The 13,121-nt window shown below is 54.5% G+C and overlaps 8 protein-coding genes across 8 annotated transcripts; 3 read left to right on the top strand and 5 right to left on the bottom strand.

Annotated features, from left to right (window-relative positions):
* Positions 1-208: 208 nt before the first annotated feature.
* Positions 209-1,483, top strand: CDEST_12485 (uncharacterized protein; the record flags this gene model as incomplete). Its single annotated transcript, XM_062928641.1, has 1 exon — positions 209-1,483. The coding sequence occupies one exon, from the start codon at positions 209-211 to the stop codon at positions 1,481-1,483; it is 1,275 nt and encodes a 424-aa protein (XP_062784692.1).
* A 332-nt stretch (positions 1,484-1,815) lies between these two features.
* Positions 1,816-3,687, bottom strand: CDEST_12484 (Putative serine/threonine-protein kinase, active). The gene is made up of 2 exons (XM_062928640.1): positions 3,537-3,687; positions 1,816-3,472 (listed from the first exon to the last, which is right to left on the bottom strand). Exons 1-2 carry the CDS (start codon positions 3,620-3,622, stop codon positions 1,936-1,938), a joined length of 1,623 nt encoding a protein of 540 aa, XP_062784691.1. The 5' UTR covers positions 3,623-3,687; the 3' UTR covers positions 1,816-1,935.
* Position 3,688: 1 nt separating this feature from the next.
* On the bottom strand, positions 3,689-4,254 carry CDEST_12483 (uncharacterized protein; the record flags this gene model as incomplete). The annotated part of the gene is made up of 2 exons (XM_062928639.1): positions 3,689-4,197; positions 4,248-4,254. 2 exons carry the CDS (start codon positions 4,252-4,254, stop codon positions 3,881-3,883), a joined length of 324 nt encoding a protein of 107 aa, XP_062784690.1. The 3' UTR covers positions 3,689-3,880.
* Positions 4,255-4,289: 35 nt separating this feature from the next.
* CDEST_12482 (Putative Zinc finger, FYVE/PHD-type) lies at positions 4,290-5,575 on the bottom strand. The gene is made up of 3 exons (XM_062928638.1): positions 5,102-5,575; positions 4,689-5,048; positions 4,290-4,632 (listed from the first exon to the last, which is right to left on the bottom strand). The coding sequence occupies exons 1-3, from the start codon at positions 5,170-5,172 to the stop codon at positions 4,578-4,580; spliced, it is 486 nt and encodes a 161-aa protein (XP_062784689.1). The 5' UTR covers positions 5,173-5,575; the 3' UTR covers positions 4,290-4,577.
* Positions 5,576-6,284: 709 nt separating this feature from the next.
* On the top strand, positions 6,285-7,304 carry CDEST_12481 (Putative ubiquitin-conjugating enzyme E2, ubiquitin-conjugating enzyme/RWD). The gene is made up of 3 exons (XM_062928637.1): positions 6,285-6,635; positions 6,701-7,033; positions 7,089-7,304. The coding sequence occupies exons 1-3, from the start codon at positions 6,529-6,531 to the stop codon at positions 7,189-7,191; spliced, it is 543 nt and encodes a 180-aa protein (XP_062784688.1). The 5' UTR covers positions 6,285-6,528; the 3' UTR covers positions 7,192-7,304.
* Position 7,305: 1 nt separating this feature from the next.
* Positions 7,306-8,422, bottom strand: CDEST_12480 (Putative large ribosomal subunit protein eL31). Its single transcript, XM_062928636.1, has 3 exons — positions 8,255-8,422; positions 8,077-8,151; positions 7,306-7,919 (listed from the first exon to the last, which is right to left on the bottom strand). Exons 1-3 carry the CDS (start codon positions 8,345-8,347, stop codon positions 7,716-7,718), a joined length of 372 nt encoding a protein of 123 aa, XP_062784687.1. The 5' UTR covers positions 8,348-8,422; the 3' UTR covers positions 7,306-7,715.
* Positions 8,423-8,712: 290 nt separating this feature from the next.
* On the top strand, positions 8,713-10,938 carry CDEST_12479 (Putative RGS domain-containing protein). Its single transcript, XM_062928635.1, has 3 exons — positions 8,713-9,324; positions 9,383-10,070; positions 10,129-10,938. The coding sequence occupies exons 1-3, from the start codon at positions 9,146-9,148 to the stop codon at positions 10,363-10,365; spliced, it is 1,104 nt and encodes a 367-aa protein (XP_062784686.1). The 5' UTR covers positions 8,713-9,145; the 3' UTR covers positions 10,366-10,938.
* CDEST_12478 (Putative proteasome component (PCI) domain-containing protein) lies at positions 10,479-12,963 on the bottom strand. Its single transcript, XM_062928634.1, has 2 exons — positions 12,109-12,963; positions 10,479-12,029 (listed from the first exon to the last, which is right to left on the bottom strand). Exons 1-2 carry the CDS (start codon positions 12,139-12,141, stop codon positions 11,172-11,174), a joined length of 891 nt encoding a protein of 296 aa, XP_062784685.1. The 5' UTR covers positions 12,142-12,963; the 3' UTR covers positions 10,479-11,171.
* Positions 12,964-13,121: the final 158 nt, after the last annotated feature.

Here is a 13,121-nt window from a genome sequence, read left to right as displayed (position 1 = left end):
GTGAAACATTTCGAGGCCAATCTCGTTGATACCTCGCCTCTATGAGAATACCAGAGAAACGGCGGCATCATGTTTCGAGCAGCTGCCAGCTGCCTGATGGGATGGATATATTGGGAGCAGGGCAGCACGGCTCCAAGAAGATGAGTCCGCTAGCAACCAGCCACTCGACATCGAGCATTATAGGACTTCCAACCGGATACTCCAAATCATGACACCTTCAAACCCTGCGAGAAGGAGGCTTAGCAGACGTCCCTTCAACTCGAGAAGACGACCGAGTGGTTATCCTGCGAAGAAAGTGAAGCCGTGCCGACACCCTAGGCTCCCCAAGACCGATGTCCAACAGCCTAACGACAACAACGAAGACGAAGACTATAACGACCATGAAGACAGAGAAGGTGAAGATGACGCGATGCAGACCTCTCGACCGGAACCTTTCATCACTCTGTCCCTCGTCTCGTACGGCGCGACGCCCCTGCTGAACATGACCTGCGGCGGCTTCCTCCTCTGCGAGCTCCGACCGCACCAGATCGCCGCCCGGGATGCCTTCGTCAGGTGCTATCTCGAGGCGCTGCCGCGGGCGTCCGCCTGGGCCGCGCTCCCCGTCAAGAGCCTGCGGGACTTTGAGAACGGGGGTGGCACGGCGGAGGTCGAGGCCGAGGCGGCGTTCCTCGAGAGATCGCTCCGCGCGATGATGGGACACCTCGACGAGTACTTCTTCTTTGGCACCCTGACGCGGCCTCTCAAGGGAAAGGTGAAGCCGCTCATGGTCCTGCACACAGGGTTCGACCAGCTGAGGAGTGAGGTGGGGCTTCAACTGTATGGCGATTCGACCACCTTTCACCATGTCATCGGGTCCGAGTATTCTCGCATACGAATCTGGAGCAGGTTATCGAGGGATTACCCGTGGGACCCGAACGGCATGGTGCCGGAACGGGTATCGTTCACGCATATCGTCGGGACACTGGTCCACGAGATGGTACACTCGTACCTCAGGCTGTTCATCTGCAAAGGCCTACAGTGCAGAAGGGACCTGGTCAATACCATTGGCCTGACTGGGCACAGCTGGACGTTCATCAAGCTTTACAGTTTTGTTCTCGGGGAAATCTGGAAGTGGCACCCCGCGCTGGCGACCTTGAGTATAGAGGAATGCATTCCAGGCACTTCCATTGTCATGAAGAACATAGCGGTTGAGGCCGAGGCGCGCATGAAGCTGAAGGCCGAGGGTCGAGACCGGGACTTTCTCCCCTTGAGGTCCGACAGCCCTAGGAACATCGTCTGTCTAACAGTGGAGGGCGGGCTGATCGAAGGCATGTACACAATGAGAATCACCTATCGGCGACCTGGGTCAAAGATACCCTCACAGGAGGAGGGCGACGACGACGACGACGACGACGACGACGATGAAGGCGATGATGACGGCGATGACGGCGATGACTATTATGACGATGAGGACCATGATGACTGCAATATGGATGATGCGTAGGGCGACGGGGGTGAGGGAGTGTGCGTCGATAAAGCACGGCTGGCCCGTGAAGAACTGTGTGGCGATTGGCGGCACATTTGACGGCTGGAACGCTCAACAGAATGGTGTTTTCTTGTTTTTGGGGCTTATTTCCCTCCTTTCGATAGAATCGGTGTTCGTCAAGCTGATTTTCTTTGTTGGTTTATCGAGTTTTATCGACTTGTTACCGGACCTTCATGATGCTTCGCTTCCCGTTCGGCTGAGGATGTCCTGTTTGTTAAATAGCCCTGCTCGGTGCGCGTGGGGAACTCTCGAGGTACATGCTGAGATGAAGAGCGTGGTGGTATCGTTGTCGGGGTATTGATTTCCTTCGTTCATTCCTTATTAACAGTCCTATCCATACATCTATACAGCGTAAGCGTCATTCACATCCATCACTTTATTCAAAGCCCTTCGGAAAAACCACTCTCTCATCATGTTTCCGGCACATACACGCCATCCTTGCAAAGCACCACAATTTTCTTGAAGAAACGACGCCACTCAAGCGGGTCGCCCTTGATCTTGACGAACCGGATATCCAACAGCTCCTCCTCCTCCGGCAGCCTGTGCTTATCAACGTGAATCTCGCCGTGCATCGACTGCCGCCGCTCATCGAGGGCCTTGATCCTGATCGTGACGATGTGCTCTGCACTCAGATTCGGCGTTGTGGGCGGCAGCGGGACGTTGAGCTGGTGCAACGCGTCGTTGAGCATCTGCACAATGAGCTGCGGCGGCACGTGTGAGAAGAAGCGCGTGAGGGACTCGGACGGTACGATATCGCGGAAGCGGCGCGCCGCTTGGGTCAGGGTCAAGGGGACGCCGGGGGTCTGCGAGAACTGGCTCATGGACGGCTCGTCGGCGAGTGATTGTAAGAACATTCGTCTGTTGGCGACGCCACTGACGCTCCAGGACATGGGCTGCGTCGAGGAGACGGCGATGGGGTTCATGATCTTAAGGGCAGGGCGCTCCCAGTCCCATGCGACATCGTTGATGGGCGTCTCGGGTTGTGTAAAGGAGACCTTACCGACGGTGTCGATATCCATGGGATCACTGCTAGACGGATTGCTTTGGGACGCCGTCGGCTGCTGGTTGAAGTTGATCTTGAGGCTCTCTAGCATCTGCGTGGCCAGGTTGAGGGGGTCAGAGATCTTTCCGTCGGACGTCAGGTGCGGGTTTGGTCTGGTGTACCACGGGTGTTGACGGATTTGTTGGAATGAAAAGCGCTTCTTGGAGTCAATGTTCATCATGCCGCGTAGCAACGACAGGGCATTCGGCGGTATCCTCCCCCAGAGGGCGTCTGTGCTGCGGCCGTTCGTCCGGACGTACTCTTGATACTCCCAGCTGCCGTTGGACGGTTCGTCCCAGGGGGTGTTGCCCACCAGCAAGACGAAGAGAATGACACCACATGACCAGATGTCAACGAGGTCCGGCGAGTACTTGCTCGCGGTTGGCAAAGACTTCTTTTCCGCCTTGCCGCAAGCGAGAATCTCGGGGGCGATGTATGGTGGGCTCCCGCAGAGTGTGGAGCTCGTCTTCCGCTGACCCTTGTACTCGAACATGGTCGACATACCAAAGTCGGCGAGTTTGAGACTGCCTGTCTCGGACAGCAATATGTTCTCAGGCTTCAGGTCGCGATGCGCCACGCCCTTTGAGTGGATGAAGCTTACGCCGCTGATAAGCTGCAGGAAGTAGAGATGGGCGATGTTCTCGTGCACGCCGACGTCGGCCTCGATCTTGTCGAAGAGGTCGCCTCCCTCGGCGAACTCCATGGCGATCCATCTCCAGTTGGTGTCCTCTCCCGAAGCAAACCACTCGATGATGTTCGGGTGCTGGCCGACATGCGAGTGAAGCGATACCTCCATCAACAGCTGTTTTGCCGACACCCGGCCATGCTTGACGGCATAGCCCTTGTGGATGAACTTGACGGCGAAGACGGGCGTTTGCGCGTCCTGGGGGACAGCCTTCTTGATTCTGCGTGGCTGAAGTGTCAGTAGAGGGGTTCCGTCAGAAGCGATCCAGGTGAGGGGCGTCCCACGATGCATAAGCGCCTCGCCCAATGGTTTTGGAGATGAGTCGGAAGGGCAGGTCAGTGGGTAAAGGGTCCAGCTGCGACTGTTGCATCTTTGCTTAGTGAGTAAAACCGCGGTTCGGGGAGATGTTCAGATGATTCCTGCGCAAAGCTACTCCATGATAGAGCAGTGAACGGAGAGCGTGAGGGCGGCCACTATGCAGGGGAAATGAGACGGGCGAACAGGGGTGTCAATTCACACGATGACTCTTATTTTAGGCAAACAACACCAAATAAACGGACTGGGTGAGAATAGTGACGTAGCAGACAAGCGCGATGTCGGTTGCGTGGAAAGGGTACAGGGTCCAGAATCAACAAGAACTCACCATGTTGACAGAGATGGTGTAGTCTTGGGTCTTAAATCTCTCCAACGCGGTGGCCTCTGAAAGCGCGTCGAGACTCGCGTAAAGAGGTTTGCGGGCTGGGTGTGTTTTTTGTTTGGGAGGTTCAATGGCTGCCTGCATCGACGCGAATCCATTGGCCGACAATCGATAACGCTCTTTATTCTGGTTGCTGCGGTGTTGGCCAGGTAAACAATCCCACCACTCAGGATGGCAGGGGCCAGCGCCTAGGCCGTCGCCGCTTTTACAGCTGCAAAGCACCCAGTGTCTCGCAGTGTGACTTGAAGCTGTTGCTCTTCTATAGCATGATTGAAAATACCTATGAAAGAGACGGCACGGTGCATCGCAATGTCTTTTAACGAATTTTTCGTATAAGCTTGTCAGTGATGAGCTATATAGCTGAACTGGCCATTGTCAAGCTTCTTCCGTATGCGTTTCCCTTGGCTGGCTCCTCTCCCCATAGTCGACTGACATTACGAGTCACTTCCCCCAGGTAATTCTGAACCACCACCAAATTCCAAGTGGACCCGCTAGACCACCATTGCGACGATTATCTAAACATCTTTTGCGTCGTCACTGCCTTTCCGTAATCCTGGCATGCGTATTCGAAACCTGTCGTCTATGGGCAACATATGCTCCCTGGCAGGCGACACTCGGATCGATCCATCTACCGTCGGTGGGCAAGGTCCTTACGTCGCTTGTTTTCGACAATGCGTCTAATACTGAGTAGCCTAGTGTCAGATGAGCTAGTATTGTAAGGGGGTGTGTCTCGACTTACTTCAACGTCCATTTCCTCATGGAACAGGCCTTGCAGACTTCTACGTTGCATATGATGCAATGAAGTATGAACGTTGGCAACAAGTCCTTGCAGATGTAACACATCTGGTCTTTCTTGCGGACTAACTTCCATCCGTAATTCGGCTTCTCGTGAAGGCAAGCACCGTCCGTTTTCTTCTGATCGACCTTCAATGCTTGAGAAATCGGAGTCGCCTCCGTGGCCTTCGTCTCTTCCGTGGATATACTCAGTTGGATGTTGGCAGCGGTCTCGGATGTTTTCATAGTGTCGCTGCAGCCCGCCTGTGAGCGATCGGCTGAACTGTCAAGCTGAATATCGTGCTCAGGCGATGGCATTGCATTCCTTAGTAAAGATTAGCCATATCGTACTGGTCCCGTACCAACGAAACTACTTACGCGACTGATTCTCGCTCTTGCTCATGATAATGGGCGCAATTCTTCCATGGGCACTGATGGAAGGAATCCATTCTGATTAGGAAGCTCCCGGATGCAGAACTTGATCCCAAAAAAGGATGTGATGGATGTTGAGGGGAAACTGGACATGAGGCGAACCGGCCAGACAGAAACCCATACGGATATTCAGATGCCAATCCGGACGAAAACTTTGAATCCGTCGTAGCATATGAGATTGATAGAAGGTTTCGGAGAGAAGGAAGAAGGAGAGGGACGAAAGCGAGGCAGACTGGATCAGCAGAAAGTGTTCAAGGCCCGCCTTATTCGAGAGCCTCCAGGAACTGGATTACCACGGGAGGCGCCTTTCCAAGTGATGAGTTGATAGGACGCACCCGTCTGAAGAGGTATTTTTTCATACCATACCGATTGAACAGCAACAAGTGTGTGCTAGATTTCAACCCTCTCAAAGGGGCGGGTGCTGAAGGCAAAGGCACGGCCTGAACAAAAGCTGTGAGGTTTGCTGGTAAGATGAGGGGTTTATTCAGGCAAACAAGAGACTAACCTTCATGTCGCCGGTATTGTTGGTGATCAACAGTGGATTTAAACACCTTCTTCATGGACAGGAGTCAAGTCTGATTCAGTAAAAGGCATCAGAATGACAGACAGTCTAAGTAAACTTGCCATCTAAGGACTTTTTTTTAGTAAAAATTGGAGGACGAGACACCAGAAGCCGCTTAACAGATCATTCTTTGGCTCGTTACTTGCCTCTCACGCCTTGTTTGGGATAATACGAAGCCGTTCCGGGTCTTCAACGCAAGGCCTGATTATTAGTCTCTTGCGCTTGGGGGGGAGTATTAGGAGAGTAAAAGTCGACCCAAGTAGCTGAATTGAGTTCGAATGAGGCAATGATGACTTTCAAGAAGACCTTAAAGTACCTATATCTGCCTTGAAAATAAATACAAAGGGTAGAAAAGTTGACATGACATGGGAAAAAGTAGATGGATAGGTACCTACGTAGGAGGAAGTTGAATTGAGTGGCAGGCCAGTCTCAGCGGTACGTACCGGCTGTTGGCTTCCTGTCGTACGGCAGCGACAGGGCTAGTCCGAAAGCGTCAGTCGCGTCGCCCAGGTACCGGCGTCCCCAGTTCTCTGATGTCGAGAGCCCTTCTCACTCTGCGGAATATGTCCTCTGCTGTTGTTCTAAACGCCTGCAACCTCGTCCCCTTCGCCCCTTCATCTTCCTTCTCCCTGCGCGTTGCATTTCTCCTTGCACATAAGTACTGGACAGCCAAAATACTTGCCTCCTTGCCAATCCAACTGAATTACCTGCTCCATCCCAGCCCTTCCTTCTCCTTACCCTTGACTTCAGTCCTCTCGGCCGCAGTACTTGTTTGCTTTTCGACTTCGGACTATACGCAACCTCTGCAAAAATGGACTACAGCATGGAGGACACCCAGAATGCCGCCCCCGGCAGCGTCCAGGCGGCCAAGCTCAGCGGCACCAGGAAGGGACCTGACGCGCAAAGTGTCACCAAGAGGTATGATAACCTCGCTGCTCTGATCCTGTGCAAACGGACCAGATGTACTGACCTTCTCGCCGCAGATTGCAGACGGAGCTGATGCAGCTTATGACCTCGCCGGCCCCTGGCGTCTCTGCCTTCCCCTCGGCGGACGGCAACCTCATGTCCTGGACGGCCACTATTGAAGGTCCCGACCAGACCCCCTACGCCGGCCTGACGCTGAAGCTCAGCCTGTCCTTCCCCACCAACTACCCCTACGCGCCGCCGACGGTGCTCTTCACGACGCCCATCTACCACCCCAACTTTGACTTCTCCGGCCGCATCTGCCTAGACATCCTCAAGGACAAGTGGACGCCCGCCTACAACATCCAGACCGTCCTTCTCAGCTTGCAAAGTTTGCTGGGCGAGCCAAACAAGTGAGTTGCCCCGGCAAAAAGTGGTTCATCGTACGTTTCTAACATTGGCACTCAGCTCCTCTCCTCTCAACGGCGAGGCCGCCGAGCTTTGGGACAAGGACTTTGAGGAGTTCAAGCGCAAGGTCCTCGCTCGTCACCGCGACGTCGAAGACGAGTGAGTGTACTACGACCCTGACGAAGAGGCGGTGGTTCCTGAGCAGGGCGAGGAGGGCATTATTTCGAGCACAGGAGAATTGGAGTCAAGTCTGTCTGGTATGATTACGGGTCGTTTGGGTTTGAACTTTTTTTGTTAGGAATTGGACTGCATTGCATGGTTGGGGCCTGGCTGGCTAGGATGGGGTATATCGTGTTGCCTGCATCTGGCAGACAACCCAAGTCGATAGAAAAGACCCTGTCGGACAATGGGTGTAACATGAACCACAAGTAAACGTTGGTCCCAAGTACCCCCAGTCACCATTACTGGCATACACGCAACGCTCCCTTCGGCGCACGTACTCGGTCGGCGCAGACAAAAAATAACATCCCACCACCACATCGCGGGGCCCAGAACTAGTAAGTCGTCGAATTCGTGTGGGGAATCAAGCGTTGTTCACATTTCCGTCGATTTTGTATGTGAGACTAGAATGCCGAATGCAACTCCGATGCCTTTATGCCGCCCAGAAACCATCCCAAAGAGAACTTTTTACTCCTCAACGACAACGGTCTGGAGACCCTTGGGGTTCTTGACGTTGACGGCCTGGACGTAGCTGTACAGCTTCTCCTTGGCGCCCTCCTCGTCGTTTCGTCTGCGGGAGATGCGGATGCGGAGTCTGTAGGGAACGCCCTTGATGCCCTGCTCCCAGACCTTCTTGTTCAGCTGAGGGTCGACACGGACATCGGTGGTGCCCTAAATATTATTGTGGTTAGCGACCGCTTTTCACTAAGCCGGTTTGTGGATTCGTTTTCATGTCTTGAGGATGAATGATTGTGAATAGTCGGGCGATGCGGTATGTGTGCGCCTGGGCATTTCGGGATTTTCCTCATGTCGGAGGGGTAGGACATACCATGGCCTGGAAAGCGAAAGCCTTGATCTCCTTGATAGCACGGGGAGCGCGCTTCTTGAAGGAAACACCGTGGAGCTACGAAAATAAGATGTCAGCATCGCTCATGCTTGATTCCAGCGACCGCCACTGCCGAATGTTGTGTCGACGACGGACCGGTCTCTCGAGGGGAAATACTAACGCGCTTGTGCATGTGAACGGTGTACTCGCGAGCGACGACGTCCGCAATGGCGGAACGCTGCTTTCCGGCGGGCTTCTTCTGCTTGGTCGACATTTTGGCGGTACCTCTCGTTGGGCGTTCGGTCGTCGGGATCGCGGAGTCGAGTTGCTAAGAAGTTCGATCGATGGATGTTTTCCCCGTAATCGAGCACGAAAAGTTTGTGAAGCGAAAAGGTGCAAGCCCTAGAAAGCGCCTCCAAATTGGAAAGTGGAGAAAGCCCGTGCCTGCGGCTGGTGAGTGGCGGTGCAATCCATTCATTCTGCTCAAGTCAGGTGACATACAGAGTAGCCTGTCAGTGTGGGGCAAGAGGTCCGCTTTGAGGAAAGCGCGCCTTTTGTATGCCTAACCAGTTAGAGGCAGTACTACGGTACGTGCCTGCCTCTGGGGTGGGCCCTTTCCCCCCTGACCAGACAACCTGAACGAAATTAGTGTCTGGGTCTCAACGAACGCTTGATCTGCTGTTATGCCGGGTTCGAACGCCATCCAAGACGCAAGTCATCTTGCCTGCAGCGCCATCGTCAACCACACTGACGCTGTCAGTCTGCGCCGTGCGCGATCTTTCTCTTCATACGCTCGTTCAGCAAACGTACCAATTCTGGGGGAAGACTAGCGACGACGAGGGAGACAGCCGCGTTACCACTATACCAACCCTGACTGGTTGCCGAGCGCACCCGCCAAACCTCATTTACGACGAACTCGCGCTCCCTTAACGCCCTCAACCTCGACTTTGCATCATCAATCGACTCCGACCCAGTCGCTCGACTTCTCTTTTCCGCCCGATTTCTTCTCGTCCCGGTCACCCTACGAATCCGACACCCCCGTTTCTCTCGTCAACGCGACTCACCCGACATCATGGAGGACCGATCGACTGAGGGGTCCGGCACGCCATCGCCTCAGCCAGACCTGCACCGAAACCGACTGCCGACCCTGTTCGAGGTGTTGAGCCGCCGTACCCTGCCTCCCGTCGACCTTTTTTCCTTTTACATTTTCATGAGAGACCAGCAGAAATCCGTCGATTACCTGGACTTCTGGTTCGTACAGTCGACATCCCCAAAACACGCGTTTGATTGACTCGCTAACAACTGATAGGCTCGATGTTGCTCAGCACATGTCTCTCTGTCGCCATTATGTACGCGAACTTCGAAGATCCGTTCTCGTCGGAACGCCTGATTTGGACAAGTCGGGCTCGAAGCGGTCTTCCGGCATCTTAGAGGGCCTCGGGGATATGAGCCATGGCGCCGCTGGTCCATCGATGTACGCCTCGGAGAAGGAGAAGAATCAGGACGCTCAGATGTCCGCCTATCTGAGGGAGGAGGCTCACGAGGATTCTCCCCAAAGCAGCACCGGCGAACAACGCGGTCGCGCTAGCGGAGCCTTCAGTACCCCACGCGATATGACGACTGACTCCAACTCTCCGGCCCACACCGTCGCCAGACAGGACATCCGCGCTTCCGCAGAGAAGATTCTGTACACCTTCCTCCTCCCTGGTGCCGAGCGTGAGATCATCCTGCCAGGTTCCATCACCCAGGACGTCACGACTGCCATCGAGGATTTCGGCAGAGACGACCCGGAGGTTTTTGATGTTGCCAAGGACTACGTCTTCCAGGCGATGGAGCGCGATGCGTTTCCCAACTTCCTGAGAATGAAGGCTCTTGGCAACCTGATCCCAACTACTCTTCAGATTCGAATGATCATTGGCCTCTTGTCCATGTTTGGTGGCTTTTGGGCTGCCTTTATTCTCATTTTCCTCGACGCAGCTCGCACTACAAGATGTTGGGTGAGTCTCCATGATGGCCTCATCCATGTACGAGAGACATTTGCTAACCAACTTATAGCTTATTCTTCCCTTCACTGTTGGTGTCTACTTCCTTGCCTCTTACCAGTACTCCTTGGATCCGGTCCTTGCTCTCATCGGCTTGAGCGAGTACACGCCGTTCAATTTCTCTCGGATCCGTGAACCTTACGTTCGTAAGCTCCTCATCAAAAGGGCCATCATGGTCCTCTCGGTCACTCTCTTGATTGTTACAGCGCTTTGTGTGCTCTTCATCCTTGTCCCAGGCAAACGGCTGTAAAAAGCTGTTCTGTTCTGTGCTACAAACAAAAAGGGCATGACCAACAATACCCAAACACAACAAAGATGCGGTCTCCCAACTACCATAAGAGATCTAATAATATTCAGCCCTTGTTGTTAAGAGGGAGAGAGAGAGAGCTTTTACGAACGTTACGACCCCCAGGAATTTGAGCGAAAGAGTCTTTTCTTCAAAATTTTCACTTTTCATCGGTTTTCCATTCAGGATACCAACAGAGGCACGGCGTAGGGATAAAAGGGAAGAGGCCACAAGGAATTACAGCCTCGCATTCGGCGTTCAACAAGAGAGATTTAATTTCTTCAATCCGTGCACACAACAGGGCTAGTGTACGACTATTATTGGGGAGCTGGGATATGGCTCTATCTGCTCAGGTACCTAGGCAGGATAGAGAGGAGGGGGAAGGGGAAGACTTTTTGGCTTCAACACATTCATTCATTTTTCATTTTTGATTCCCTTAATTTTCACCATAGGCTCGCTAGATAGGTATCACCGACCCAGAACAGGAAGAGGCTGTTTGGCCTCCCATATCAACATGTTCGAGGCTGACTGAAAAGGGTTTGAATGCTCTCATGATCTATCGTGATGTTCTTTTGCTAGTATGCTGGTTGTACTCCAGCTCTTTTGAGTTGTGTCACGTCTTGTTCCCCATTACCCATTACCCTAAACTTCGTGGTCTTCGTAACGCCGCCGCGGCTGCAGCACTCGGCTCCAAGGTCCTCCCAAGTCCCGCGAACAGAGCATGTGCTGGCTGCCTTTTAGGGTCTGATCTGAACCGCCGTCCTTGTCTACTAGAGCTTCCGCCGGCTGGCGCGCTTCTTCTCCTGTTCGGGATCCTCCTCGTCCACATCCATGGCCTCATCATCCAGCTCCTCTGTGTTGTCCATCATGCTCGTGCTGCCTCGCTTGTTGTACCGCTGCGCCCTCGACGTGTGTCCCAGGAAGCTGGTACCGCGTTCGCCGCCACCGCCGTGGCCGACAGCGAGCTTCCTTCCCGCACCGGCCTCGGGGTCCTTCCGCACTTCGTCGACCAGCTTGGCTAGGCGAGCGTCCTGCTCGGCCTTGTCGTCCTGGCGACGGGCGGCGGCTTCGCGGATGTCGGCGATCTGAGATTCGAGCTCCTCAAGGGTGGACTCGCAGCGAGAAGACCAGGCGTGTAGGGCGCGGATCATGGGGGGGACGGCGCCAGGGGCGAGGTCGCGCAGGGCGGCGAGAGAGTTGACCTGGACGGCCTGGCGGTGGGGGTCGAGGGTGGCGTCGACCAGGCCGGCGTAGATGGCCGAGATGACGAGGTCCTCGAGGGCGCGGGCCGAAGGGAGGTCGAGGGCGGACTGGAGGGCAGCGTAGGTCAGGTTCGATCGGTCGCGGGCAAGGGTTAGGAGGGAGAGTTGGCGGAGCTTGAGTGTCTGGGCGTCGTTGAGCTGAGGCAGCTGCTGACCTGAAGCCAGGTAGGCGGTGTAGGTGCCGTGGGAGAAGATCTCGAGAAGGCGGAGGTGGGGAAGGAAGTCTGGGGACTGAGAGAGGGCTTGGATCTGGGGGGTCTCAAGGAGCTCTGTGAAGAGGAAGGTATTGGGGTTCGAGGTCGCGCGAGTGACGAGGTCGGCCGCGGCACGCGAGGATGTCGCCGACTTGCTCAAGGCCAGGAAGGGCTGGAGACGACGAAGATTAGCTTGAGGCGGAGGAGGAGGAGAAGAGGAAGAGGAACAGATGGGTGGGATGAATGCTCACCTCGAGAGCGTTAAGAGCTTTCGTTTGCTCCATTCTGACAGCTTCTCGGTGATGCTCACAAGCTCTCCGAGGAGGGGGGTTTAGGTACGGTCGATTGTCGTAAGCTGTCGTCGCTTAGAGCTGTGATAAGTTGATAACTAAAGGTGGGGTTGCGACGAGGCTGACGTTCAGCACGGTTGGGTGGTTGTTGGATGAGACAAGGCTGAGAGCAGGCTTGGAATCCGCGGTTATAGAGGGTGTGCAAAGAGGGGTTGACACTGTTTCGTTCGTGGTGTGTTTCTTTTGGGAGACCCCTTTTCTGAGGACGAAGCTTGTGTCAGATCAGTTTGAGGTGTGCCGTCAATCGAAGGCATGCCGCTGCAGGTCAGTTTGGGGGGAAGAGCGGGACGCTACGGCTTCGGCGCGAGGCACGCAGGCAGGTGCGTGTACTGTGCAGCGGGGTACCTCCCAAACCAATTCCAGGTGGTCCCAGGACGGGTTTCTTTATGTCCCTCTCTGTTTATCGAAGGGATGGAGTGAGGTGTGGGAGGGCCAAGAGGGGGCCATGGGCGATCTCGTTTGCACATCCGTTTAGTCGGAAGCTAAAACACGGCGACGAAGCAACGGCGGGAAGTTCTAGCCGGAGCTTGACTTCTTTCTCGAAACAGGGGATAGGGATGTTGTTAGCGAGAATATCACCAGGACGTGACTTGTGGATGTACCAATCGCTACTATGCAGATATACCACCTTCAGACTGGCCATATCTCGGCTTCTGAGTGGTATTTCACATTGAGACTTGGCACAGGAAGCTGGCTGGTGGTTATTGAAGAAAGGCGTTCCGTTCCTCCTCCCGGGCACTGCCGACTTATTCAAAGTGGCCATCGTATGTTGTTGACGTTGGAGCGATACAAGTCGCTGATCAGGACACCAACACCAGGGGTTGACTGCCTGCCGCGGCGGTGGATATTGGATCCGACTCATTCACCGGTCCGCCGGAACTCAAATAGAAGCCAGTTTACTTGGAGGTCGAGTT

This window comes from Colletotrichum destructivum, chromosome 8 (assembly GCF_034447905.1).
Source record: "Colletotrichum destructivum chromosome 8, complete sequence".
In the NCBI taxonomy this organism is placed as follows: Eukaryota; Fungi; Ascomycota; class Sordariomycetes; order Glomerellales; family Glomerellaceae; genus Colletotrichum; species Colletotrichum destructivum.
The sequence above is the reverse complement of the archived record's forward strand: the minus strand, read 5'-3'. Positions and strand labels throughout refer to the sequence as shown.

What these genes read in the sequence shown, in the direction of transcription:
- CDEST_12484 (XM_062928640.1), bottom strand. Translation starts at nt 3,622, where the DNA reads ATGCAACAGTCGCAGCTGGACCCTTTACCCACTGACCTGCCCTTCCGA. An exon ending in GGGCGAGGCGCTTATGCATC is followed by an intron (nt 3,473 to 3,536) that starts GTGGGACGCCCC and finishes TCAGCCACGCAG; the next exon opens with AATCAAGAAGGCTGTCCCCC.
- CDEST_12482 (XM_062928638.1), bottom strand. Translation starts at nt 5,172, where the DNA reads ATGGATTCCTTCCATCAGTGCCCATGGAAGAATTGCGCCCATTATCAT. An exon ending in CAAGAGCGAGAATCAGTCGC is followed by an intron (nt 5,049 to 5,101) that starts GTAAGTAGTTTC and finishes ATCTTTACTAAG; the next exon opens with GAATGCAATGCCATCGCCTG. An exon ending in ATGAGGAAATGGACGTTGAA is followed by an intron (nt 4,633 to 4,688) that starts GTAAGTCGAGAC and finishes TAGGCTACTCAG; the next exon opens with TATTAGACGCATTGTCGAAA.
- CDEST_12481 (XM_062928637.1), top strand. Translation starts at nt 6,529, where the DNA reads ATGGACTACAGCATGGAGGACACCCAGAATGCCGCCCCCGGCAGCGTC. An exon ending in GCGCAAAGTGTCACCAAGAG is followed by an intron (nt 6,636 to 6,700) that starts GTATGATAACCT and finishes TTCTCGCCGCAG; the next exon opens with ATTGCAGACGGAGCTGATGC. An exon ending in TTGCTGGGCGAGCCAAACAA is followed by an intron (nt 7,034 to 7,088) that starts GTGAGTTGCCCC and finishes ATTGGCACTCAG; the next exon opens with CTCCTCTCCTCTCAACGGCG.
- CDEST_12480 (XM_062928636.1), bottom strand. Translation starts at nt 8,347, where the DNA reads ATGTCGACCAAGCAGAAGAAGCCCGCCGGAAAGCAGCGTTCCGCCATT. An exon ending in CCGTTCACATGCACAAGCGC is followed by an intron (nt 8,152 to 8,254) that starts GTTAGTATTTCC and finishes TTATTTTCGTAG; the next exon opens with CTCCACGGTGTTTCCTTCAA. An exon ending in CTTTCGCTTTCCAGGCCATG is followed by an intron (nt 7,920 to 8,076) that starts GTATGTCCTACC and finishes AATAATATTTAG; the next exon opens with GGCACCACCGATGTCCGTGT.
- CDEST_12479 (XM_062928635.1), top strand. Translation starts at nt 9,146, where the DNA reads ATGGAGGACCGATCGACTGAGGGGTCCGGCACGCCATCGCCTCAGCCA. An exon ending in GTCGATTACCTGGACTTCTG is followed by an intron (nt 9,325 to 9,382) that starts GTTCGTACAGTC and finishes AACAACTGATAG; the next exon opens with GCTCGATGTTGCTCAGCACA. An exon ending in CTCGCACTACAAGATGTTGG is followed by an intron (nt 10,071 to 10,128) that starts GTGAGTCTCCAT and finishes ACCAACTTATAG; the next exon opens with CTTATTCTTCCCTTCACTGT.
- CDEST_12478 (XM_062928634.1), bottom strand. Translation starts at nt 12,141, where the DNA reads ATGGAGCAAACGAAAGCTCTTAACGCTCTCGAG. An exon ending in AAGCTCTTAACGCTCTCGAG is followed by an intron (nt 12,030 to 12,108) that starts GTGAGCATTCAT and finishes CGTCGTCTCCAG; the next exon opens with CCCTTCCTGGCCTTGAGCAA.